Source organism: Carcharhinus amblyrhynchos, chromosome 7 (assembly GCF_965287045.1).
Source record: "Carcharhinus amblyrhynchos chromosome 7, sCarAmb.v2.hapA, whole genome shotgun sequence".
Taxonomy (NCBI): domain Eukaryota; kingdom Metazoa; phylum Chordata; class Chondrichthyes; order Carcharhiniformes; family Carcharhinidae; genus Carcharhinus; species Carcharhinus amblyrhynchos.
This window is the reverse complement of record NC_137330.1, coordinates 547,538-574,565: the sequence shown is the minus strand read 5'-3', so window position 1 is coordinate 574,565 and position 27,028 is coordinate 547,538. Positions and strand designations below refer to the sequence as shown.

The 27,028-nt window shown below is 50.1% G+C and overlaps 2 protein-coding genes across 3 annotated transcripts; both read left to right on the top strand.

Moving 5' to 3' along the window:
- Positions 1-7,321: 7,321 nt before the first annotated feature.
- LOC145344702 (putative N-acetyltransferase 14) lies at positions 7,322-18,260 on the top strand. 2 transcript variants are annotated; one of them, XM_080191808.1, is made up of 3 exons: positions 7,322-7,366; positions 10,753-10,843; positions 13,958-18,260. In XM_080191808.1, exons 2-3 carry the CDS (start codon positions 10,763-10,765, stop codon positions 14,498-14,500), a joined length of 624 nt encoding a protein of 207 aa, XP_080047934.1. In that variant the 5' UTR covers positions 7,322-7,366; positions 10,753-10,762; the 3' UTR covers positions 14,501-18,260. The 2 variants fall into 2 exon arrangements, with proteins under 2 accessions (XP_080047934.1, XP_080047935.1); XM_080191809.1 differs by lacking the exon at positions 7,322-7,366 and adding an exon at positions 12,521-12,655 and having other exon boundaries at positions 10,772-10,843.
- A 3,070-nt stretch (positions 18,261-21,330) lies between these two features.
- Positions 21,331-26,202, top strand: LOC145344692 (uncharacterized). Its single transcript, XM_080191798.1, has 2 exons — positions 21,331-21,491; positions 22,897-26,202. The coding sequence occupies exon 2, from the start codon at positions 22,930-22,932 to the stop codon at positions 24,700-24,702; it is 1,773 nt and encodes a 590-aa protein (XP_080047924.1). The 5' UTR covers positions 21,331-21,491; positions 22,897-22,929; the 3' UTR covers positions 24,703-26,202.
- Positions 26,203-27,028: the final 826 nt, after the last annotated feature.

The window sequence follows — 27,028 nt, the reverse complement described above, 5'->3', positions numbered from 1 at the left end:
ATCAGGACATCACAGTCTAGTTTGTAAGTAGCTTTATCTGTCCACTCCACACATCACCCAATTGAATAAACTTGTTGAACCGTTACTTGTGTTTGTCCTTTGTCCATCTTGCAAATAAGGGCACTGGGGTAAGGCACTGGAGTAAAACATTGGAGTAAGCAAACTGGTCCAAAGTATCAGAGATTTTTAAAATTACAACAGTGGCAATGCCCCCCCCACCTCCGGGATAAAATGAAAAGGTATGTGCAACTGTTAGACCACCAACTTAGAGAGCTACACCACACAGCCAGAGACCAACAGGCCATAAAAGACCAGGTTAGGAAACATGACATCTGCCATACCTCCACACTTCCCCAGGTAGGAGACAAGGTTTTGGTCCGAGTTGCCCCCGATCAAACAGGGTTCGCACCGAAGTGGGTAGGACCCCATGAGATTATCCTCACCAGCAACACATGTGCCTGTCTTGACATCAAAGGGAAAGGTCGCTGGAAACACTGGTCACAGCTAAAGGCATACCACCCCGGTGCCGGGTGCCGGGGGGGGCGGGGGGGGGCGGGAAACAGGACAGACCGACTGTAAAGACAAGAATAGTCCATCGACATAAACGGGCCACGTATCGACCCATTACTAACCACCTCTATCCACACAGCGGAGATCGAATTAACAACCTTCATCTCTAGGACAGAGGACAGCCACACATCAGCCATGGCTCTAATATGCGTACATATGTATATAGATGTAGAGGCATGCCTAAGGAGATTAGTTTGTAGAGATTAGTTAATACTAAGATTCTAATACCTGGCGGCCACCAGGCTTTGTGTACCCTTCCTACCCCTCTCCAGGATGATAATCACTTTGAGGATGGCCCTATCCGTGATCTTCTTGTCAAGGTACGTCATCTACGGATACATCACCTATCAACAATCCCACGGAATAATATTCAATACGCCCGAGGCATTGTGCGTGCCAGCAGCACTCTGAGAACAACAGAATGCATTCCAACGCATGGTTACAAGTCCACCTGGGTATCAATGTGATTTGCTTCACTTGCACATTGGATAAGATCCGAACATGTATCCAACGGTCAGACTCACTGAGCGACTCTGGCTGCACCTTTGGAATGATCTGCGCCCTTCCCGAGGACCCACAGATCCAGCCACAAAGAGACATTTTGAAACCAGACACTGATATTTGCGGGTACTATGGACTAGTTGAGGCTCCGGTAGTCTCACTATATGTATGTTTTGCACTTCCTACAACGTGTGCCCCCACGACCACGACACCCGAAATCTTACCCTGCCCCTTGCTGAGCGGGGGGCCAGAGGGAGGACTGGCGCTGTGGAACGAGGGAGAAATTGTATATGACAATGCGAAACATGAAATCGTGCCTGTTCTGATCGATATCTCAGGGATCCAGGTGCCGGGATACTGTTCAGAACAGACACGAGACATGTACCAAATGCTGGGCAGAGAAACTACAAAGCGGGCTATCGACGCAGTGGGAGCAACACACTACAGAGACAACACACATACACAGAAGCAAAAGGGGCATAGTCAATGACATCCTTATCGGGATAAACACCGGATCCAGCGTGGTTAACTCAATTGAGATTCAGGGCCTCAATAATAAGATAGAACAGTTAAAGGGAGTGATGAAAGATATCCTGCAACGGTCACGAGCCCAACAAGCCGAGCAGGCTCTTCTAGGGGAGAGGGGTGCCCATACTCAACTGGATGGAGTCACAATATTAGAAACACACGCCCGTACCATTAACCGCCTCATAGATAGAGAGAGAGAAAACGCTGCCCGGGTACAACAGGGACAGCTGTGCCATGCGTACGGTCAGTGGATGATAGGTCAATTAAGGCATAACTTGGACCAGGTACACAGTGAGGAGGTGCCCGATTGGATTGACAGCACCCGGCTAGCACAACTCGCAGATCAGGTGAGGGTGCTGGATAGCCAAACCTTGAAAGGAATGACACGGGTGTATCCAGTGATCCCCGACTGCAAAGTTAGCGAGAGTATGGGAGTAGGGATGGTCCTATTGATTCCAATAGTTACACCAGACTCGGGACTATTCCCTATCTTCAAGATTGAAAACATTGGTGTTGTTAGAGGCAATACTAAATAACCGAAGTCACAGCCATCTCAAGGTATGGCGTGATGTTCGGTACCTCCCTCTCGGGATGCAAACAAAGGGGAGAGATAACCATCTGCCCTCCCCCACCGAGACAAGGAGAAGCAGCTGAATGTGGATTTAATGAAACGCAGGGCTGTACCCTAGAAATTACACCCACCGATCCACATTTTGCCCGGGCAGGATATGGAGGACGAGGCAGGTATTGTGTAGCCACAACAAGAACATCCTTCATATACAACGGGCTGACATGCCCGATCCCCAGCCCGAACTTCTGCTTCACCCCTCGCCGACCGGTCACTATTGGCCAGGTCCACATCACCAACACCCGAAGTAGACAGACCCTGACACTTAATGCCATGGACCTTAAATATTACCGAGAGCTACAACAGGCTCCAATCCCACACTTAGCAGAAGTACTGAGAGAGCTCCGCCTCAAAGTGGGACATTCTGTTCGATTACACCACCAGCTACAATCACATATCAAAACCCTAGAGCGTGACACAGAGTCAGCCTTACAGAGCCAGACATGGGTTCAGAGGGTGTGGGACTGGGGTCTAAGTGTAGACATTCACCCCTGGATCCGGATAATAATCTCACACATACTGGTCGCCATCCAACTCATGCTGGCAATATCCCGGGGGGGGGGGGGGGGGGTGTGGGTGTTATAATATGCTATACATACCGCCAGCGCAAGAAAACCGAAACTAGGAGGGAACTAATCAGAATGATTGGCAATATGGGACAATTAACAAAATCAGGATGACTTCTCCCGCATACACCTAACTTGACAAACCCAGGGCTCCCCCGAACTGTACGACGGCAGCGTGCGAATGCAGGGAGCACCGGACATAAAATTTGTTAAGGAAATCGGTCTGAGGGAGGTGGAACAAGCCCACTCCCGACCGATAGGGGGGAACTGTTATCGGACAACAAATTTTATGAAATTGGGCACACAAAATGGAAGCAAACTAAAGCTATCCTCAGAGCCCTCCACTAAAATCACAAAGTAACAGACACTGATCAGTAGGCAAGAGCTTTTAGAATGCAAATAAGGACTAGCACATAAGGGAAATTGGACAGGATGGCACCTACAGGAACTAAATTAAAAAACACATCCCCACCCCATCAAAATCAGCACTTCTAAATCAGTCAAACAACCCATGGAGACACCTAAAATTAACACAGTTAAGGAAACGTCCCTGGCCCCTCAAAACTCTTGAGATCAATAACACACCTATGGTTCAAACCCCAGAGATTCTAGACCATTGATAAACAACCAGACAAAAACAATTAACACACACTTAAAACAATTGCTCCGACACTCGAAAACATCGAAACAGGATGGCTGAAGTCAAATACTGTAAATAAAGGATGAGCATTTGAAACGCGAAGTTCAGGTATAACTGTAGCCCCTTGTGGGGGAGTCTTTAGAGCACTTTCGGGACAGTCTGATTGTATGTCCTGACTGTGCTTCTCCGTCGACGTAAAGAACATAAAGCTGTGCCGTTATTGAACTTCACCCTGAACTTCACCCACTCGCGCTAACAAGGGGGGATCTTATAGAGACGTATAAGATAATGAAGGGGATGGATAGGGTAGAGGTAGAGAGATTCTTCCCGCTTAGAAAGGATAGCAGGACTGGAGTGCACAGCCTCAAGATAAGGGGGGGGGGGTGCAGTTTAGATCAGAGTTGAGGAGGAACTTCTTCACTCAAAGGGTGGTGAATCTCTGGAATTCTCTGCCTGTTGAAGTGGTGGAGGCTACCTTGCTAAATGTATTTAAGTCACGGGTAGATAAGTTTTTGATAGGCAAGGGAATTAAGGGTTATGGGGAGAAAGCGGAAAAGTGGAACTGATCCACTTCAGATCAGCCATGATCTTATTGAATGGCGGAGCAGGGTCGAAGGGCTAGATGGCCTACTCCTACTCCTATTTCTTACGTTCTTATGTTCTTATCCTTTATCCTTACAGGTAAGTGCCGGTCCTGAATTCAACTTACACTTGAAAGCCTCCCACATGCCAGATGATGATTTGCCCTCAAACACCTGACCCCATTCTACATTCTTCAATTACTGCCTAATATTGTTGAAATGAACATTCCCCCTATTTAGCACCTTAACTTGAGGACTATGCTTATCTTTATCCATCAATATCTTAAAGCTTATTAAAAGCAAATTACTGCAGATGCTGGAATCTGAAACCAAAAGAGAAAATGCCGGAAAATCACAGCAGGTCTGGCAGCATCTGTAAGGAGAGAACAGAGCTGACGTTTCAAGTCCACAAGACCCTTTGCCAAAGCTAAAAGACAGAGAAAGTGAGAGATATTTATACTGCAGGTAGAGGGAATGAAAAATGAGTCACAGCCACAAAAACAAGGGGAAAAGCTGCTAATGACAGTCCATAGAGGGAATGAAAGGCATGAATGGCCAAACAGCAGAGAAGCTGAAATCAGAGGGTAAACTGTGATAGATGAAGATGTGTGGGATGGGGGGGGGGGCGGCGGGGCGGGTCAGTGGGTGGGAGAGAAGTAAACTTGAGAAAAAGAGGGAAAGAGGAAGCAAAGAGGGAGAAAGGGTAAGGAAAGGGGGGACAAAATAGGGGAAAGATTGGGAGGAAAGTAAAATAAGGAAAGACAATAAAGAAATAAAAGATAGAGAACAGTTAAAAATTAAGTGAAATGACAATAAAGACATTGAGGTGGGGTAGAGCTAATCATCTGAAGTTGTTGAATTCAATATTAAGACTGGAAGGCTGCAACATGCCTAGCTGAAAGATGAGATGCTGTTTCTCCAGTTTGCGTTGAGCTTCACTGGAACATTGCACCAAACCAAGGACAGACATGTGGACATGGGAGCAGAATCGTGTTTTAAAATGGCAAGCAACCAGAAGGTCAGGGTCCTGATTGCACACAGGGTAATTAGCAAAGTGATTACCCAGTTTACATTTGGCTTTCCGATATAGAGGAGAGCACATTTGGGTCTATTGCATTTGTTGTTCCCATTGAAAGTGGAATGTTGCTTAACCTGGATGGTAAGCATGGGGCGGGTGTTAACCGTGGGTAATGGGAAAGATGTTGGGTATAGTGGAGGAGTGGACCAGGTATCTTTGTACCTTAAAGCTAAACTGGACTATGGTCACTGTTCCCGAATTTCTCCCCTACTGAAACATCGACCACCTTGCCAGGCTCATTCTCCAATACCAGGTCCAGTATGGCCCCTTCCCTCGTTGGACACCATATGCTGCTTCAAGAAGCCCTCCTGGATGCTCCGTACAGACTCTGCCCCATCCACACCCCCAGTACTAAGTGAGTTCCAGTCAATATAGAGGAATATAGATGATCTGGAGGAGGGAACCGAGTGCAGGGTGTCGAAATTTGCTGATGACACCAAGATTGGGGGAACGGCAAATTGTGCGGAGGGTGTGGAGAGTCTGCAGAAGGATCTAGATAGGCTGGGCGAATGGGCCAGGAAATGGCAAATGGAATTTAATGTTGGCAAGTGTGAGGTGGTCCACTTTGGTAGGAAGAATGGTAGGAAGGACTATTACTTACGTGGCGAAAAACTGCAGCAGGCGACGGTGCAAAGGGACCTCGGGGTCCTTGTGCATGAATCGCAAAAACCCAGCTTGCAGGTGCAGCAGGTGGTCAGGAAGGCGAATGGGATGCTGGCCTTCATAGCGAGGGGGATTGAATATAAAAGTAGGGAGGTCTTGCTGCAGCTGTATAGGGCATTGGTGAGGCCGCAGCTGGAGTACTGTGTGCAGTTTTGGGCGCCGCACCTGCGCAAGGATATTTTGGCCCTGGAGGGAGTGCAGAGGAGGTTTACTAGGCTGATACTGGAGTTGAGGGGATTGAGCTATGAGGAGAGGCTGAATAAACTAGGCTTGTACTCGTTAGAGTTTAGAAGAATGAGGGGAGATCTCATTGAGACGTATAAGATGATGAATGGGATGGATAGGATAGAGGTGGAGAGACTCTTCCCGCTCAAAAAAGACAGTAGGACTAGGGGGCACAGCCTCAAGATAAAGGGGAGGCGGTTTAGAACGGAGTTGAGGAGGAACTTCTTCACTCAAAGGGTGGTGAATCTCTGGAATTCTCTGCCCGTTGAAGTGGTGGAGGCTGCCTCGCTAAATATTTTTAAGAAGCGGGTTGATGGGTTTTTGATAAGAGAAGGGATTAAGGGTTATGGGGAGAGGGCGGGAAAGTGGAACTGAGCCACGACAGATCAGCCATGATCTTATTGAATGGCGGGGCAGGCTCGAAGGGCTAGATGGCCTACTCCTGCTCCTATTTCTTATGTTCTTATGTTCTTAAGTTAAAATCTCCCACCACAGCAACCCTGTTACTTTTACACTTTACCAAAATCTACCTACATATCTGTTCCTCCCCCAGACCTTTTACATCCCCTTCTACCCCACCTGAATCACCTGTATCCTGGAACATTAAGCTGCCAATCCTCTCCTTCCCTTAACCAAATCTCTGTAATGGCAACAACATTATAGCTCCTAGTACTAATCCAAGCTCTAAGTTCATCTGCCTTACCTGTTCTCGCATTGAAACAAATGCACTTCAATCCACCAGACCTCTTTGATTAGCAATCCCACCCTGGTTTCACTCAGGGCAATGGGCCAAGTGCTGGCAGGTGGGATTAAGTGGGAGTTCAAGTGTTTCTAATGTGATAGTCCAGATTCGATGGGCTGAAGGTCCTCTTCTGTTCTGTCTGATTCCATGTTTGTGATTCTGACATTCTCCACTAGGGGGTAAATTGGTAGCAAGGCGCATGCGTCTAGTTGCTAGACCCGGCTACTGCGGCTGCGCGCAACTCCCTTCATTGCGAGGTTGGGGCGGGGAGGCCTTGAACCCGTTCACCCCTTTCTCTGGGATGGTTCGGTCCATTCCTGTTGTGGAGGCCGGGTAATCGGAAGCAACCACTTGCATTGAAGGAGGTATTTGTACATTTTACTATTTCGAAAATAAATTCGGATGAACACCGCTTAAGGGGTTAGACTATACAGAGTTGTACCAGATTGTATCTAATATTTCCAAATATTACTCCAGATTTAGAGTCTGAATTAGGACGCGGATCAAATTATTTGACATTTAACCCCCTTCTCAAGGATCTGGAATGATGGTAGCACCTGACTCTGACCCCGCCCCCTGAATGACCTGCGCAGCCACCAGCGACAGCCGTCACTTACCAGCTGGACAGCGAAGGAGGCGGATCGGTGAGTGAGGGAGGGTCACAGAGAGAGCGATTAGTAGCAGGGCCCTGATCACTGCAAATCTACAAACTAATTCCAGCGTTTCACTAAATGCAGACATTGCTCCGCGGGGAGAGGCATTAACTACATTGATAAATTAGGGATTTAATTGGATTAATAGCTTGGGAGATTGACAATTCAACAAATTGAAAAATTTCACAATAAATGGTTAAATTGGGGCGCCAGTTATCAATTAAATCAATAACCCGGGTGTGATCAATATTTGTTTTAGCATAAGCTGCATGTAAATCAGCGATTGAATTCATTCATTTACCAATTAATCAATAACTTTGCACAAAAATCAATAAATTGGAACACAGTTTAATTGGGACTACAATCTTATTGAACTCTAAGATAATTTTGTTTAGTAAGTTGTACGACAGGCAGTTGAACTCACAAATAGTTTGTCAGATGATATGAAGACTTATCAATGGACTGTGATATAAATCGATTATTCAAGGAGACGGAGGATAGATCGATCAATTCGGACATTAATCAGCCCAGGCAGTAACTGGGAGGATTTATGCATTGATTAATAAATCAAGACATTAATCAATTCCTTAACAAACTGGTGAATCAATAACTTTGCACAAAAATCAATAAATTGGAACAAAATTTAATTGGGACTACAATCTTATTGAATTCTGAGATAATTTTATTGAAAATAATTTAAACAATAAATAACTAACTGGTAATTCCAACAGGTTCATTAATGGGGACAAAAGTTAATAAACTAGCGAATTAATCAATTAAAAATTCCATTACTGCCATTCAAATTTTTATTCTAATTACTGAATAAACTGGGAAATGTATTAATTATTGAATAGAGAGATGAGTAACTGTTCAGCTGAGTCACTGAGACAAAACAAGTGTGGGAAGCGAGTGGAGATATTAGTATCACCGACAGCCACCGGAAGACTGAGGCAGGACAATGTTGTATTGTTATTTAAGAAAGATGACAGGGAAAAGCCTGGGGACTACAGACCAGTGAGCCTAACATCAGTGATGGGTAAGTGTTGGATGGCATTCTGAGAGACAGGATCCACAGGCATTTGGAAAGGCAAGGACTGATTAGGGGTAGTCAGCACAGCTTTGTGCGTAGGAAATTGTTTCACAAATTTGATCAGAGATTTTTGAAGGGACGACTAAGAAAATAGGTGAGGGTAGTGGGATAGACATTGTCTACATGGACTTTCGCAAGGCCTTTGACAAGGTACTACGTGGTAGACTGGTCAGTAAGATTAGATCATAGAATAGGATTGAATCTTACAATGCAGAAGGAGATCATTTGGCCTATCAAGTCTGCACAATCGCACCCAGCTCCCCATAATGTCATGCACTTATCCATACACTTATCAGTTCCTTTGACACTAGAGGGCAATTTATCATGGCCAATTCATCTAGCCCGCATATCTTTGGACTGTGGGAGGAAACTGGAGCACCCAGAGGAAATCCATGTAGGCACGGGGAGAATGTGCAAACTCCCACAGTGACCCAAGCCCCCAGGAATCAAACCCAGGTCCCTGGCACTGTGAGGCAGCAGTGCTAACCACTGTGCCACCATGCTGCCCCCTCCCCGGGATCCAGGGAAAACTATATGGCACAGTAGCACAGTGGTTAGCACTGCTGCTTCACAGCTCCACAGACCTGGGTTCAGTTCCCAGCTTGGGTCACTGTCTGTGTGGAATTTGCACATTCTCCCTGTGACTACATGGGTTTCATCCCACAGTCCAAAGGTGTATGGGTTAGGTGGATTGGCCATGATAAAATTGCCCCTTAGTGTGCTGAACCGCATAGGTTAGCGGGATTAGTGGGTAATATGTAGGGATATGGGTGTAGGGCCTGGGTGGGATTGTGGTCAGTACAGACTCGATGGGCCGAATGGCCTCTTTCTGTACTGTAGGGTTCTATGATTCTATCCAATTGAATAGTTAGCTTGCTGGTAGGAGACGGAGGGTGGTGGTAGAGGGTTGTTTTTCAGACTGAAGGCCTGTGACCAGCGGTGTGCTGCAGGGGTCAGTGCTAGGTGTTGTTTGTCATTGGGTGTTGCATTTTGATTAGACAAACCAGGGCAGGACTTACACAGTTAATGGTAGGGTCCTGGGGAGTGTTATCGAACAGAGAGATCTTGGGGTGCAGGTAGATAGTTCCTCGAAAGTGGTATCAGAGGTAGACATAGCGGTGATGAAGGCATTTGGCATGCTTGTCTTCATTGGTCAGAGCACTCAGCACAGGAGTTGGGACATTATCTTATAACTGTACAAGACATTGGTAAGGCCACGTTTGGGGTAATGTGTACAATTCTGGTTGCCCTGCTATAGGAAGAATGTTATTAAATTGGAAAGGGTGCTAAAAAGATTTACAAGGATGTTATGGAAACTGGAAGGTTTGAATTATAAGGAGAGGCTGGGACTTTTTTCCTCCGAGTGTAGGAGGATAAGGGGTAATCTTATAGAGGTTTATAAAATCATGAGGGGCAAAGATAAGGTGAATAACCCAGGTCATTTCCCCAGGATAGGGGAGTCCAAAGGTAGAGGGCATAGGTTTAAAGTGAGAGGGGAAAGATTTAAAAGGGTCCCGAGAGGCAACTTTCTTTCACACCGGATGGTGGGTGTATGGAATGAGCTGCCAGAGGAGGTGGTAGAGGCAGGTACAATATTTAAAAGACACTTGGATAGGTACACGGGTAGGAGGGCCAAACGCAGACAAATGGGACTTGTTCACATGAAGAAACATGGTCAGCATGGATGAGTTGGGCCTGTTTCTGTACTGTCTGTCTCAATGACTGTTAATTGGGACAGCAATGATTCAGTTGAAATATTAATCAATCAATTAATTCAATGTGAGATATTCATCAGTCAGTTACCAATAATGAACATTCAGACTTAAACAAACTAATACAAATCAATCAATTAATAACCTGGGAAAATAATATCATTACTCTGCAAGGACATTAAATACAAGGACATCTTCTGAGGCAGTCACTGATTAATCAATAGGACATTAATCAATTAATGCAGCAATTGGAAAAGTAAATACTTTATAATTTCAGATGTTAATTCACTGGGATAATTTATAACAAACCCACATGTATCTGTTATTCTATATATAAACCACCCCGAACCCCTCGATTAGATTCCAGTCTGTAACTCACTCCCGGGTATCTGTTATTCTATATACAAACAACCCCAAACCCCTCAATTAGATTCCAGTCTGTAACTCACTCCCAGGTATCTGTTATTCTATATATAAACTACCCCGAACCCCTCGATTAGAACATAAGAAACAGGAGCAGGAGTAGGCCAACTCACTCCCAGGGTCTGTTATTCTGTGTTTAATCGCCCGTATAGGCCTGTCGAAATGCCACTTCTGGAGAGGAGCAAATTGATATTTCGGGAAATGACGGAGTGTGAGACGGAGATTGTAATGGAGATGCTGAAGGTTAGTGAGACTCCTGATTTCTTCAGCAGTGCAGTTAAATTATAGAACATAGAACACTACAGCACAAACAGGCCCTTCAGCCCAGAGGTTGTGCTGATCATATCCCTACCTACCAGGCCTATCTATAACCCTCAATCCGATTAAATCCCATGTACTCATCCAGAAGTCTCTTAAAAGACCCCAACAATTTCGCCTCCACCACCACCGACAGCAGCCGATTCCATTCACTCACCACCCTCTGAGTGAAAAACTTACCCCTGACATCTCCTCTGTACCTACTCCTCAGCACCTTGACCCTGTGTCCTCTCGTAGCAACCATTTCAGCCCTGGGAAATAGGGTAGATTATCAGAGGCTATCTATACCTCTCAACATCTTATAAACCTCTATCAGGTCACCTCTCATCCTTCGTCTCTATCGAACACACCTAACAAACTCCTCCCCATCCAAACCCCTTACCCTAGGGATATTCCAGTTGATGTTTGGGAAATTAAAATTTCCCATCACGACAACTCTTATTACTACATCTCTCCAGGATCTGTTTCCCTATATGCACCTCAACATCCCTGTCACTATTGGGCAGCCTATAGAAAACACCCAGCAAAGTTACTGACCCTTTGCTGTTGCTAACTTCCACCCACAGAGACTCCATAGACAATCCCTCCACGGCATCCACCTTCTCTACAGCCATGACACTATCTCTTATCAACAGTGCCACTCACCACCAACTCCCCCCCCCTCCACCCACCGTCTTTTGCCTCCCTCCCTGTCCCTCCTGAGACATCCGAATCCCGGCACCTAAAGTGCCCAGTCCTGTCCCTGAGACATCCAAGTCTCTGTAACAGCCACCACGTCACAATTCCCAAGCAGCAATCCACGCTCTAAGCTCATTCACTTTATTCACTACACTCCTGGCGTTAAACTGCAGCAGGCGACGGTGCAGAGGGACCTCGGGGTCCTTGTGCACGAGTCGCAAAAACCCAGCTAGCAGGTGGTCAGGAAGGCTAATGGGATGCTGGCCTTCATAGCGAGGGGGATTGAATATAAAAGTAGGGAGGTCTTGCTGCAGCTGTATAGGGCATTGGTGAGGCCGCAGCTGGAGTACTGTGTGCAGTTTTGGTCGCCGCACTTACGCAAGGATATTTTGGCCTTGGAGGGAGTGCAGAGGAGGTTTACTAGGCTGATACCGGAGTTGAGGGGGTTGAGCTATGAGGAGAGGCTGAATAAACTAGGCTTGTACTCGTTAGAGTTTAGAAGAATGAGGGGAGATCTCATTGAGACATATAAGATGATGAATGGAATGGATAGGATAGAGGTGGAGAGACTCTTCCTGCTCAGAAAGGACAGTAGGACTAGGGGGCACAGCCTCAAGATAAAGTGGGGGGGCAGTTTAGAACGGAGTTGAGGAGGAACTTCTTCACTCAAAGGGTGGTGAATCTCTGGAATTCTCTGCCCGTTGAAGTGGTGGAGGCTGCCTCGCTAAATATTTTTAAGTCGCGGGTTGATGGGTTTTTGATAAGCGAGGGGATTAAGGGTTATGGGGAGAGGGCGGGAATGTGGAACTGAGCCACAACAGATCAGCCATGATCTTATTGAATGGCGGGGCAGGCTCAAAGGGCTAGATGGCCTACTCCTGCTCCTATTTCTTATGTTCTTATGTTCTTTATGTTCTAAAACAGACACACCTCAGACCTAATGCCAGCAGTGTACTGAATAAAGTGAATGAGCTTAGAGCGTGGATCACTGCTTGGAATTGTGATGTGGTGGCCATTACAGAGACTTGGATGTCTCAGGGACAGGACTGAGTACTTCAGGTGCCAGGATTCAGATGTTTCAGGGAGGGAGGCAAAAGAAGTGGGGGGGGCGGGGGGTGGGGGGGTGGAGAGTGGCACTGTTGATCAAGGATAGTGTCACGGCTGTAGAGAAGGTGGACGCCGTGGAGAGATTGTCTACGGAGTCTCTGTGGGTGGAAGTTAGCAACAGCAAGGGGTCGGTAACTTTGCTGGGTGTTTTCTATAGGCCGCCCAATAGTGACAGGGATGTTGAGGTGCAGATAGGGGAACAGATCCTGGAGAGATGTAGTAATAACAGAGTTGTCATGATGGGAGATTTTAATTTCCCAAACATCAACTGGAATATTCCTAGGGTAAGGGGTTTGGATGGGAAGGAGTTTGTTAGGTGTGTTCAGGAGGGTTTCCTGACACAGTATGTGAATAAGCCTACAAGAGGAGAGGCTGTACTTGATCTGGTGCTGGCTAATGAACCTGGACAGGTGTCAGATCTCTCGATGGGAGACCATCTTGGGGATAGTGATCATAATTCTATCTTCTTCACGATAGCATTGGAAAGAGATAGGCAGGCTAGGAAGGTGTTTATCTGGAGTAAGGGGAAATATGAAGCCATCAGGCAAGAAATTAGACGAGTAAATTGGAAGGTGGTGTTCTTGGGGAAAAGTACCGAAGGAAGGTGGCGGATTTTCAAGGAATGTTTGTCTGGAGTTCTGCACGACAATGTTCCAATGAGACAGGGAGGTTTTGGTAGGTCACGGGAGCTGTGGTGCACGAAGGTTGTAATGAACCTAGTCAGAAAGAAAAGAAAAGTGTACAGAAGGTTCAGAGAGCTAGGAGATGTTAAGGATCTAGAGGAGTATACGGGTCGTAGGAAGGAACTTAAAAAGGAAATTAGGAGAGCCAGAAGGGGTCATGAGAAGGCCTTGGCGGGTAAGATTAAGGAGAATCCCAAGGCGTTCTACAAATATGTGAAGAGTAAAAGGATGAGATGTGAAGGAATAGGACCTATAAAAGGTGACGGGGAAAAGTCTGTGCGGAACCGGTAGAAATAGTAGAGGTGCTTAATAATAAATTATGGAACAGGAGGAGGCCATTCGGCCCCTCGAGCCTGTTACACAGGAACAGGAGGAGGCCATTCGGCCCCTCGAGCCTGTTACACAGGAACAGGAGGAGGCCATTCGGCCGCTCGAGCCTGTTACACAGGAACAGGAGGAGGCCATTCAGCCTCATCCCCCGAGACAATTCTCTGTGTTTGTGTTTGAGCTCCCAAGACCGGACTAATTCTAATGATGTTTCCTTTCTCTCTCTCTCTCTCTCTCGAGACAGGATGGATACCGGGAGACAGAAAACCGCTTGCTGCTCTACGCCATGACACGTCCAGCCGCCTTGCTCCTGATGGCGGTGGGCAGCAGTGCTCTCCGCTTTGCCCTCAGCTCCTTTGCTGCCGCCCTCCTGGTGCCCGTGCTGTGCGTTGCTGCCTTACTGAAGCTCGCCCTGCGCTGGCGGTCGGGCCTCCCCCACACCTGTCTCTGGGTGGCTGTCTATGACGACGAGGATGTCTGCGGCTGCGCAGCCTTCAACCCCAAACCAGGGGGCCGCCCAGAGTTGCCAGCACTGGAGCTACACGGCCTGGCGGTTAGCCGCTGGCACAGGAGATCAGGGGTCGCCACGTTCCTGCTGGCCGCCTTTGAGGAGCGGGCTCGCGCCAGTGGGTACCGACAGGCGACGCTGCGTGTCGACCCAGTTAACCGCGCCGCTATTGCGCTCTTCGAGAAGCATGGGTACAAGCCGAGCCTGGGCGACGGAGTAGGAGGAGGAGGAGTTCGTCTCTGCTCCAACATCAGCCTCGAGTACACCAAGGACTTGTGACACATAGGGAATGGGAAAGTGAGAGCCACAGGAGAGGATGGTACAGTGAAAAAATTTGCAACAGCCTTCCCGAGGACGAAATCACAATCGATGCAGCTTGGTCACGGGAATCACAAGGCAACTTGGTCATGGGATCCAGCGCTCAGTCTCATTCCAGCGAGCAAGGGGAATGTGGGGGAGCATAGCATCCTCATGATTTTTCATTTGTAACATGAGTCGAATGACACGAGTGGCCATTCAGCCCTTTGGGACTAGCCATCCCACCCAATCACTGCTGCTCGTATTGCAACTCCCTTGACTCTCCTCCATTCTCTCACTTGAAAACTTCTCCTTTCTCAAAATATCAATCAAACTCTCTGGTCTTCACAATCTTGTTTTTTTTTTGTGTGGGGTTGGGGAATGAGTTCCAGAGTTTCTGGGACAATTTGTCCCAGCAGTCAAGTCCTCCTCAGAAGGAGTCCATTCAGCCCAATCTGCACCGGCTCCATTCATATGCAGTGTGGTTCCTGCCACTTACCCTACCTTCTCCCTGTAGCCTCACACATTCTTCCGTTTTCAGATAAGAATTCAGTTCCCTCTCGAACAGCCTCAATTGAACCAGGCCCTCCTCATTCTCAGGCAGCACCAACTGCACCCTAAGGAGTCACTGTGTGAGAAAGTTTTACCTCATGTCTGTGTAGCTTGTTTCCCCTTTTCAATCTCCTTAAATCCCTGACTTCCTCTGGTCCTCGACCCATCCACCAATGAGAATGGTTTCTCCCTCTCTACTTTGTCTGCACGCTGCCACCCCTCTAATGATTTGTAACGCCCTTTTCCAATTCTCCTTCCTCTTTGCTTCTCTATAGAACCATATAAAAGTTACAGCACAGAAGAAGGCCATTTGGCCCATCTTATTTATTCCATCCTGAGGACACGCAGGTGGTCTTTTGAATCCCACCTTTCCTGCTCCTGGCCCATGGCCATGCAGTTTACAACACTTAAGGTGCAGATCCAGGTACTTTTTAAAAGATTCCCTCCACCACCAACTCAGGCAGTGAATTCCAAAGACCCACCTATGTAAAAAAAAGATTTTCCTCACATCCCCTCTATACCTTCTGCCACTTACCTTTAATCTATGTCCCCAAGTTCTAGAATTCTCCGCCAAGGGAAACAATCTTGTCATGTCCACTCTATCCCTCCCCCTCGTAATTTGTTCACCTCAATCAAGTCACCCCTCAGCCTTTTTTATTCTAAGGAAAATAACCCCAACCTATCCAATCTGTCTTCATAACTACACCTTTCTACCCCTGGCAACATTCTTGTGAACCTCCTCTGCACTCTGCCTCCACAGCAATTCCATCCTTCCTGTAATTTGGTGGCCAGAATTTCTCACAATACTCCAGTTGTGGCCTCACCGGTGTTTCATACAATCCCAACACTGTATCCTTTTATATTCCATAACTTTCTGATGAGGGAGAGCGTTCCTTCTGCCTTCTTTACAACCTTGTCTACTTGAACTGCTGCCTTCAGGGACCTGTGTACTAGAGCACCAAGATCTTTCACTTTGTCTTCCCCTCTTAGTTATCTCCATTTACTGTTTGGGGATATACCATTTCCTGTAACTGTTTGATCTTCCTAAATGCATAACCACACACTTCTCTATATTAAAATCCATCTACCACTTTATTGTCCACTCCACCAAAGCATTGATATTACTTTGCAAGTCACAGCTATCCACTTCTCAACCAATCTTTGTGTCATCGCCAAACTTTCCAATCATGCCCCCCATGTTCACCTCCAAATTGTTAATACATAACACAAACAGCAAGGGTCCCAACATCACTTGAAACAACTGTCCATTTGCAAGGGCATCCATCAACCATTACCATTTGTTTCCTTGTCCTCACTTCCCAATCTCTCCACATCTCTGAAGTTCCTCGTTACCAGAACCATTCTCGTTAATCTTTTCTGCACCTTCTTCAATGCCTTTGTATCTTTCTGTTAAAGGTTAAAAGTCAAAAATTCAAAGGGCAATTATGCAGGGCCTTGGTGAGGCCAAATCTGGAATATTGTGTGCAGTTTTGGTGACCTTATCTGAGGAAGGATGTTTTTGCAATAGAAGGAGTGTAGTGAAGGTTTATCAGGCTGATTCCTAGAATGGTGGGACTGACGTATGTTGCAGTTGATTTAAATTTATTCACTGGACTTTAGAAGAATGAAGGGGGAATATCATCGAAACCTGTAAAATTACAACAGGGTGGCATGGTAGCACAGTGGTTAGCACTGCTGCTTCACAGCTCCAGGGACCTGGGTTCAATTCCCGGCTTGGGTCACTGTCTGTGTGGAGTTTGCACATTCTCCCTGTGTCTGCATGGGTTTCCTCCGGGTGCTGTGGTTTCCTCGCACAGTCCAAAGATGTGCAGGTTAGGTTAATTGGCCATGCTAAATTGCCCCTTAGTGTCTGGGGGTTGTGTAGGTTAGAGGGATTAGTTGGTAATATATGGGGATAGGGCCTGGGTGGCATTGTGGCTGGTGCAGACTCGATGAGCCGAATGGCCTCTTTCTGCACTGTAGGGTTACTGTAACAAGGTAGATGCAAGGAGAATTTTCCTGATGGCAGGGTTGTCCAGAACCAGGGGTCATAGTTTGAGGAAAAGGACTAAACTGAAGTGAGGAGAAATTTCCTCACCCAGAGAGTGGTGAATGTGTGGAATTCACTAGCACAGAAAGTTGTGGTTAAGATATCAAATATTTTCAAGAATCAATTAGATATAGCTCTTGGGGAGAATGGGAACAAGGCATATCGGGGGAAGGCTATTGAGTTGGATGATCAGCCATGATTATAATGAATAGAGGAGCAAGCTCAAAGGGCCTAATGGCCTGCTCCTATTTCTGTGATAGATGTGTGATATCTTTTTTGCATGCGCAGTCTTCTCAAAACCAACTTTTCAACACACTCTTCCAGGACTTTTTTTCCCATTGACCCATGAACTACCATATGAACTCTATTGTCACTAGCCTACTGGGGTCAAGAGCTTCCCAGTACCCTTTAAAACTGCTTAATTGTCTTTTCTTTTCAAGGGATGTTTTTGTTTTTAACAATCACAATGCTGCATTAACGCTTTGAGAGACAAAGGACAATTTCTAGAACGTTCTCACTCCTTGAACATGAGTCCTTTTCTGTGATGGAAGTGTCTGTGACACTTCCTAAAGTGCAGCATCCGTTGTTCTTGTATTCTACACTTAGGAACCCACTTCACCAACCTGTCCCCTGCCACCTTCAATGATTTGTGCCCACACGCACTCGGAACATCATGAGCAGTGAACACTGCGGGGGCTGGAACACGCCAACAGCCCTGCGAAAAATAAAGAAAACATATCTTAATTCATATGGAACCCTCTGCGCTAAAGGACAATAGCAACACAATTTAAGCGTTTTCCTTATTGCAATATGAAATTCGCCTCCTAAAGCGGCAGGAGGAACTTTCTAAAAGGGGGAATTGGATATATACTCGGAAGAGAAACATTTGCAGGGAGATGGGCAGGGAAGTGGAGGGGGAGAAGAAAGGGGGTAGGTAGATTTGGTCACTGGTTTGCAAAGCAGGCACTGTGACGATGGGCTGAATGGCCACCTCCTGTAGCTGTCTTCCGATTCGCCTCACTTTGAACCACAGTGTTTAAGTAGGAAGTGATACGGTTATTTAATTGAATTATTTATGCTCTCGCCACACTTTTTGCACGCATGGCATTTGTTTCATGAGTAAACTGTATTTATTCGGCACTCAGAGTCCCATTTTTTCACTTGTGAAATTGTTAAATCAGGTGAGCAGGTGTGGCCTTTGGTTTAAAGTATTGTCCCAAAACCAGCACCTTCAACAGTGCAGCAATCCCTCAGTACTGGCACCGGGGGGAGTGTCAGCCTGAATTATAGAGCTCAAATCCTAGAGTATATACATCTACCCCCGACAGTGCAGCACTCCCTCAGTACTGGCACCGGGGGGAGTGTCGGCCTGGATTATGGAGCTCAAATCCTAGAGTATGTACATCTACCCCCGACAGTGCAGCACTCCCTCAGTACCGGCACCGGGGGGAGTGTCGGCCTGGATTATGGAGCTCAAATCCTAGAGTATATACATCTACCCCCGACAGTGCAGCACTCCCTCAGTACTGGCACCAGGGGGAGTGTCGGCCTGGATTATGGAGCTCAGGTGATTATGGAGGTACAGGGTTTATTTTCCCATATAGGAGGCAGAGAGTGGGGGTCAATGGGTGCTATTCGGATTGGCGGTTGGTGACTAGTGGGGTGCCCCAGGGGTCAGTGCTGGGGCCTCAGCTATTTACCATTTATATAGATGATCTGGAGGAGGGAACCGAGTGCAGGGTGTCGAAATTTGCTGATGACACCAAGATTGGGGGAAAGGCAAATTGTGCGGAGGGTGTGGAGAGTCTGCAGAAGGATCTAGATAGGCTGGGCGAATGGGCCAGGAAATGGCAAATGGAATTTAATGTTGGCAAGTGTGAGGTGGTCCACTTTGGTAGGAAGAATGGTAGGAAGGACTATTACTTACGTGGCGAAAAACTGCAGCAGGCGACGGTGCAGAGGGACCTCGGGGTCCTTGTGCATGAGTCGCAAAAACCCAGCTTGCAGGTGCAGCAGGTGGTCAGGAAGGCGAATGGGATGCTGGCCTTCATAGCAAGGGGGATTGAATATAAAAGTAGGGAGGTCTTGCTGCAGCTGTATAGGGCATTGGTGAGGCCGCCGCTGGAGTACTGTGTGCAGTTTTGGGCGCCGCACCTGCGCAAGGATATTTTGGCCCTGGAGGGAGTGCAGAGGAGGTTTACTAGGCTGATACCGGAGTTGAGGGGATTGAGCTATGAGGAGAGGCTGAATAAACTAGGCTTGTACTCGTTAGAGTTTAGAAGAATGAGGGGAGATCTCATTGAGACGTATAAGATGATGAATGGGATGGATAGGATAGAGGTGGAGAAGCTCTTCCCGCTCAAAAAAGACAGTAGGACTAGGGGGCACAGCCTCAAGATAAAGGGGAGGCGGTTTAGAACGGAGTTGAGGAGGAACTTCTTCACTCAAAGGGTGGTGAATCTCTGGAATTCTCTGCCCGTTGAAGTGGTGGAGGCTGCCTCGCTAAATATTTTTAAGAAGCGGGTTGATGGGTTCTTGATAAGCGAGGGGATTAAGGGTTATGGGGAGAGGGCGGGAAAGTGGAACTGAGCCACAACAGATCAGCCATGATCTTATTGAATGGCGGGGCAGGCTCGAAGGGCTAGATGGCCTACTCCTGCTCCTATTTCTTATGTTCTTATGTTCTGCTGCTGGAATGGTATTAGCCCCTGTAGAATCCATTCATTCCTCCAAATAGACCTTGGGCACTTGGTCTGATTTTAAAGAAATGATTTATTGAGCATCATTTAAAATTGGCCTTTTCAGAAAGCAAAACAAGGATTACTTGTGAGAAAGAGGGAGGGGGGAAGAGTTGGGGACTGACTTTGCAGCCGGACCCAAAAACCTTGCAGCATTCCACTGAATAACAACTAAAAAAGACAGCTACTGCAAACAGTATAAGAGTTTGGTTATCTTTTGTTATTGGGTACAAGTAGCCCCCAGATTTCAAAAACGTGTGACTCTGAAAGCTTCTGTCCATGCAAAACTTTGCTTGCGTTGCACTTTCACGTGTAGTCAATTTCTAAGCTCAAAACCCAGAATTCCAAGCTGAGTCTTAAAATGTGGTCAAGTTAGTTTAAGGTAGCTTTAAAGAATAGTATGATTAGTTACAATGGCAGAAATACCTTAAACTGAAGTCTTTTAACAAATGCAAACCATACAAGGATCCCACTAGAGATTGCCTTGAGACGAATTGCTGGGAAATAGGATCACGATAGGTGGGTGATGGCCAACCACAGGGACGATGGGTCAAAGAGCCTCCATCTGTGCTGTAAACCTATAAGGTGTTTGAAACCTTATTTTAAAAGAGGTGAGAGGTGTAGGGGGCGTGAATTAAAGAGTTGAGCCACACTGCCTCCTCTCTACCTGGGTACCAGGAGGCACAGCGGCCAGGGGGACAGGAATGGGGGCGAGAATGGGCATGAGGGGGCCGGGAGTCTGAGAAGAGTGTGTGTCTTGGACATTGGGTTGGAAGAAGAGCCGCCCCATCGCGCCCAACCCCGCTCTATCAGTCTCTGTGCGCTGTTGGCTTGACAGCACCCCCCACAACCTCATGGCGGCCATTTTGGTAGTCAATGCGGCTCTTTGGACATTGGCCGTTGTAGGTAGTGGACAACAATGTACCTGCCCCAGCCCCAGTGCCTCATGAGCTGCAGTGGGTGGCAGATGGACATGGCCGTTCCTGGGGCCTGAGTGTGACCAGGGGTCAAAGGTCAAGAAGCCAGTTGGCTAACCCTACCAAAACAAACTTCCCTATCCTTGCCAGTGGGTCGAACGGAAACCCAACGGACTCCCGACGCCCGGGCGGGGGGCGGCGAGAGAGGAATGGTCCTTCGGCCCGTATAAAGCCCGATTATAAAACGGGCCAATGGGATGAGCGTTCTCAGAGGAGCTCGGGACCGCTGCATGAAAGGTGCCAACTGATTGGGCAGGCCAAGCGCCGGCCCCGCCCTCCAACTCCGCGGCCCAGCTTATCAGAAGGCGAGAAGGAACGCAGGCCAATCAAAGCGGGTGGGGGAATCGGCTGACCAATCGCGGCAGGGAGGGTCGACCAATGGGAGGTGCGCTCTGGCCGCGACCAATCGTGTTAAGGCGATGGCCGGGCGGGTCGACCAATGCGGTGGTCGGGCCGGCGGCGGGTGTCCAATAGGCGAGGAGGTTGAAGGGTTGTTGCTGGGCGGAGCTGCAGTGGCGCAGCTGGCCGGGCTCGAGCAGCGGCCGTTAGGCCTCGAGGAAAAACCGTTGGAATTCGAATCGGCGACCGTTGGGGCAGCCGCGCGCCTGGCACCCTCCCACCGGGTTGCCGGGGAGACGGCTGAGAGCGCGCCTCAGGTCGGCAGCTGATTGGTCGGGGGGTTGGGGGGGGGTCCCGGGAGCGGGGGAGGGGAGGCGCGGGGGGGGAACGTCACCTTCTTAAAGGGATAGGCAACCCCTTAAACCTGACACCCCCACAAAAAAATGCCAACTGTCCATCTACCCCACCCCAACCAAATGTCACCAAAGTGTAGCATTTAAACATGTACTTACACATTTTCATACCTCCCTCTCCACCGCAATCCACTGTTGACCAACAGGGAAGGCAAAGCGGGCAACATGTCAGCCATTTCATCGCCACCGTTCCATTTGGAAGGGGAGCTCCACCAATGCCAATTTGGGACAGGGTGGCTTAAAAGGACAGCTGAAAGAGATCGTTAGGTCTCCCCACCATTTATCAAATGGTCTCTTGATATTGGTCCCCGTGTCTGAATGGGTTTCCTCTGGGTGCTCCGGTTTCCTCCCACATTCCAAAGATGCATAGGTTAGGGGAATTGGCCATGCTAAATTGCCCCTTAGTGTCCAAAGATGAGCAGGTTAGGGGAATTGGCCATGCTAAATTGTTCCTTAGTGGACAGGGTGGCTTAAAAGGACAGCCGAAAGAGACAGTTGGGTCTCCTCACCCTCCCACCCATCCACCGTTTACCAAATGGCCTTTGATGCTGGTCTTTGTGTCTACATGGGTTTCCTCCGGTGCTCCAGTTTCCTCCCACATTCCAAAGATGTGTAGGTTAGGGGAATTGGCCATGCTAAATTGCCTTTTAGTGTTCAAAGATGTGTGGGTTTGGTGGATTGGCCATGCTAAATTGTTCTTTAGTGTCAGAAGGATTAGCTCAGTAAATATGTGGGGTTACTGAGGTAGGGCCCGGACGGGATCATTTTGGGTGCAGGCTCAATGGGCCAAATGGCCTCCTTCTGCCCTGTAGGGATTCAGTGGATTGGCAGTCTATTCACATGGGGAGGAGAGCCAGCAGGGTTACAAATGGAGGATCACAGTGGGGTGGATGGGTAGGGGAATGGATGTTGCATTTTTTTTGGCCTGCCATCATCTGGCCAGTTGTGCTGTTCCAGAATTAGGGTTCTAAGCTGATTGAGTATGGGGTGGGAAGGCAGGATGGCGTGGTTGATCTCAACCAATCGGATTTTTGGGAAGTTAGAGGCTGGATAAGTCTTGGGAAGTGTGGGGCAGATTGGCATGGCGAGGTTGGCCAATTGAGAAGTCAGGACCTGTGCTAATCAGAAACATCGTCGGGAGGGTTGGCATGACTGTTGAGGATTAATGGGATCATGAGGAGGTTGGGACTCAGAGCCACTCATCAGTAAGGCAGCAAATGGGGTTGCATGTGAGTTTGGCATAGATATCATCAGCCAAATTGACAGGGGTTGTTCTCTTTTCTTTCTCTACCTTTTGTCTCCTCCACAGAGCCGAATCAGGCCTAATCATTCGGGGGGAAGGATGGCGGAGAGCGAGACTTCAACCGGGAGCCGGGGCACGGCTGGCGGGCAGGCCTATCAGTGCCTGGAGTGCGGCAAGAACTTCAAGTGGTCATCACGACTGGCGCACCACCAGCGCAGCCACACTGGAGAGAGGCCCTATAAGTGCTCAGAATGCGGCAAGGCCTTCAAGGGCTCATCGGCGCTGCTGTACCACCAGCGCGGGCATACAGGGGAGAGGCCCTATAAGTGCTCAGAGTGCGGGAAGGCGTTCAAGCGGGCATCGCTGCTGGCCGTGCACCAGAGCGTCCACACAGGGCGGAGGGCCTTTCGTTGCGGCCTGTGCGGCCTAACCTTCAAGTGGTCCTCACACTACCAGTACCACCTGCGCCAGCACACCGGGGAGAGGCCCTACGCCTGCTCGGAGTGCGGGAAGGCCTTCCGCAACTCCTCCAGCCTCTCGCGGCACCGGAGGGTGCACACCGGGGCCCGGCCCTACCCCTGCCAGCTGTGCGGCAAGGCCTTTGCCCAGTCGGCCAACCTGCGTCAGCACCAGCGCACCCACTCGGGCGAACGGCCGTATCGCTGCGGGGAGTGCGGGCGGGCCTTCACTCACTCCTCCAACCTGCTGCTCCACCGACGCACCCACGCGGGTCAGCGCGCCCATCGCTGCCCCCTCTGTGCCAAGTCTTTTGCCGCCCCAGCGTACCTGCAGCGGCACCTGCGCTGCCACGCCAGCGAGGAGGGCACCCCACCACAGCTGGAAGACGAGGAGGCCTCGCCGACGGTGGCCAGCGAGGTGGTGGTGGAGGCTGTCTGTCAGCTGCCCCCTCCGGCCCCCAGCCCTGGGGACGAGACGCCCTTCAAATGTGCCATTTGTGAGCGCAGCTTTGCCCAGTTGGCCGGCCTGCTGGCCCACCAGCGTGGGCACACGGCCGAGCAGCGGTTGGTGCAGGCCGAGGCCGAGGTGACCTGCGCTGCCCCACCTCCCCCTCCCCCGCCCCCTCCTCCCACTCCCCCTCCTCCGGCCCCTCTCATGCCCGCCACGCCGCAGGCGTCTGGACGGGGCCGTCCCTACCAGTGCGCTGACTGTGGCAAGGCCTTCAAGGGCTCCTCAGGCCTCCGTTACCACCAGCGTGGGCACACCGGGGAGAGGCCCTACAAGTGCTCCGAGTGCGGGAAGGCCTTCAAGCGAGCGTCACTGTTGGGTGTGCACCAGCGTGTGCACACGGGCGCACGCGTCTTTCGTTGCACCCTGTGCGGTCTAACCTTCAAGTGGTCCTCACACTACCAGTACCACCTGCGCCAGCACACCGGGGAGAGGCCCTACGCCTGCTCGGAGTGCGGGAAGGCCTTCCGCAACTCCTCCAGCCTCTCGCGGCACCGGCACCTCCACACCGGGGCCCGACCCTACCCCTGCCAGCTGTGCGGCAAGGCCTTTGCCCAGTCCTCCAACCTGCGGCAGCACCAGCGCACCCACACTGGCGAGCGACCCTACGCCTGTGACGAGTGTGGCAAGACATTCACCCACTCGTCCAACCTGCTGCTCCACCGACGCACCCACTCGGCGCAGCGCCCGCACGCCTGCCCCGTCTGCGCCAAGTCCTTCGCCGTGGCCTCCTACCTGCAGCGTCACCTGCGCACCCACGCCACCGAAGCCCCGGCTCAACCCCCCACAGCGGCCCCACCGGCAGCCCCTGCTCCCACTCTCCAGGGGCTCCAGACGCTGCCCACCATCCAGATCATCCACACCGTGCAGGCTCTGCCCACCGTCCAGCTGGTGCAAACCTTCTGAGGACCAGCATCATCCCCCGCCCCCCTCGCAGCAGCCTAGGTCACCAACCCCATCCACCTTGACTTCAATGTGCACGGCACACCCTCCTCGCCATCGCGCCTCCCCCGTAAAAAAAATGTGTCCTTTGTGTTTCCCCACCTGCCACTTGGTATCTCGGAGGCTGCACCATGGATCTGAGGGGTCCAGAGGCCCCTCCTCACAACCCCGGCCTGTGCCTCGTGGGAACACAGCCGAGCCGTAACGATTTCCACACACTTTGCAAGATTGGAACTTCGAGCTGAGGGAATCGGATGCTCCGAGGGATCCGCCCTCCTTGGGCCACTCAAATTTTGAAAGGCCGTCACCCGTGTTCCTCAATGACCAGTGGACGGGAAAGCGGAGTTGGTATTCTGATGCTACCACCACCGCCGCCGCCCCCCACCCACCCCATCACGCCCCCACCTCATTAGCAAATGTCAAACTGGAAGTTCCACGGACGTTGAAAGATCGAGCTTCACAGGGAATCGGTGGACTTTACAAGTTTGGAGCCTGACACTATAGGAGTCTATGGACTTTGCAAGTTTGGAGTATCGCACTGAGGGAATCTGCTGCTGCTTTCAGAGCAGCGCCCATGCTCCCCCCATTCCACCCCAACGATCCACGCAGACAAAGCACCTCGAGCGAAGATCGCAGGGTGCTGTGGACCTGGAAGTGGGAAGGGGAAGATCGTCAGTGGTCCGACGCACAGTGGCGGCAGGGGTGGAGGAGGGGGGCTCAAATGGGACGTTGCATGATCTGAAAGATCCTCACCGAGAGTGAGTCCGTGCTATTCCTGGTGCCAGCCAGCTCCTTGTGCATGATACCCGTAAACCCTGAGGCCTGACGAGTTCCCAATTCTGTGTGCTTTGTTGTAACTGTCTGCATTGGCCAAGATGTGCCAGGGTTAATGTTTATTGCCAACCCTGGGCTCTCTCTCTGTCTCTCTCTCTCTCGTGCACACCGTCCATCTTTCTCCCATTCCCTACCTGTCCTGGGAGTGTTTGATGGGGGGACAGTGTAGAGGGAGCTTTACTCTGTATCTAACCCCGTGCTGTCCCTGTCCTGGGAGTGTTTGATGGGGGGACAGTGTAGAGGGAGCTTTACTCTGTATCTAACCCCGTGCTGTACCTGTCCTGGGAGTGTTTGATGGGGGGACAGTGTAGAGGGAGCTTTACTCTGTATCTAACCCCGTGCTGTACCTGTCCTGGGAGTGTTTGATGGGGGGACAGTGTAGAGGGAGCTTTACTCTGTATCTAACTCCGTGCTGTACCTGTCCTGGGAGTGTTTGATGGGGGGACAGTGTAGATGTGGAATTTTATTAGGTTCTGTTAGGTTCCTGTGGAAATCCGAGTGAGTGTTGGATGACCTGGGAATCTTGAGCTGTGAAGATTTGGTGAAGTGGAGATGTTGGTGTAAATGCTGTTTCTGTGTGTGCACCATTATCTGTTAATATTAAAGGAAGTTGCAAATGCTGTCACTTTATCTCTTGTGTCTTTCCCCATCCTCATCTCTCTCACTCTTTCCGTCCTTGTTTCGCAAAACTGAGCATTTGCCATAAGTGAAGATGAGTGATTCTCCCCACTCCCCGTGGGAGCGAGTCCCACCCTCGTCCCCACTCCCCGTGGGAGCGAGTCCCACCCTCGTACCCACTCCCCGTGGGAGCGAGTCCCACCGTCGTCCCCACTCCCCGCGGGAGCGAGTCCCACCCTCGTCCCCACTCCCCGCGGGAGCGAGTCCCACCGTCATCCCCACTCCCCGTGGGAGCGAGTCCCACCGTCATCCCCACTCCCCGTGGGAGCGAGTCCCACCGTCGTCCCCACTCCCCGCGGGAGCGAGTCCCACCCTCGTCCCCACTCCCCACGGGAGCGAGTCCCACCCTCGTCCCCACTCCCCGTGGGAGCGAGTCCCACCGTCATCCCCACTCCCCGTGGGAGCGAGTCCCACCCTCGTCCCCACTCCCCGTGGGAGCGAGTCCCACCGTCATCCCCACTCCCCGTGGGAGCGAGTCCCACCGTCATCCCCGCGGGAGCGAGTCCCTCCCTCATCCCCACTCCCCGTGGGAGCGAGTCCCACCGTCATCCCCACTCCCCGTGGGAGCGAGTCCCACCGTCATCCCCACTCCCCATGGGAGCGAGTCCCACCGTCATCCCCACTCCCCGTGGGAGCGAGTCCCACCCTCGTCCCCACTCCCCGTGGGAGCGAGTCCCACCGTCATCCCCACTCCCCGTGGGAGCGAGTCCCACCGTCATCCCCGCGGGAGCGAGTCCCTCCCTCATCCCCACTCCCCGCGGGAGCGAGTCCCACCCTC

Bases quoted from the DNA above. Each gene is read 5' to 3' on its own strand.
- LOC145344702 (XM_080191808.1), top strand. From the start codon at position 10,763: ATGCCACTTCTGGAGAGGAGCAAATTGATATTTCGGGAAATGACGGAG. The intron at 10,844-13,957 runs GTTAGTGAGACT...CTCTCGAGACAG, and splicing joins TTGTAATGGAGATGCTGAAG to GATGGATACCGGGAGACAGA.
- LOC145344692 (XM_080191798.1), top strand. From the start codon at position 22,930: ATGGCGGAGAGCGAGACTTCAACCGGGAGCCGGGGCACGGCTGGCGGG.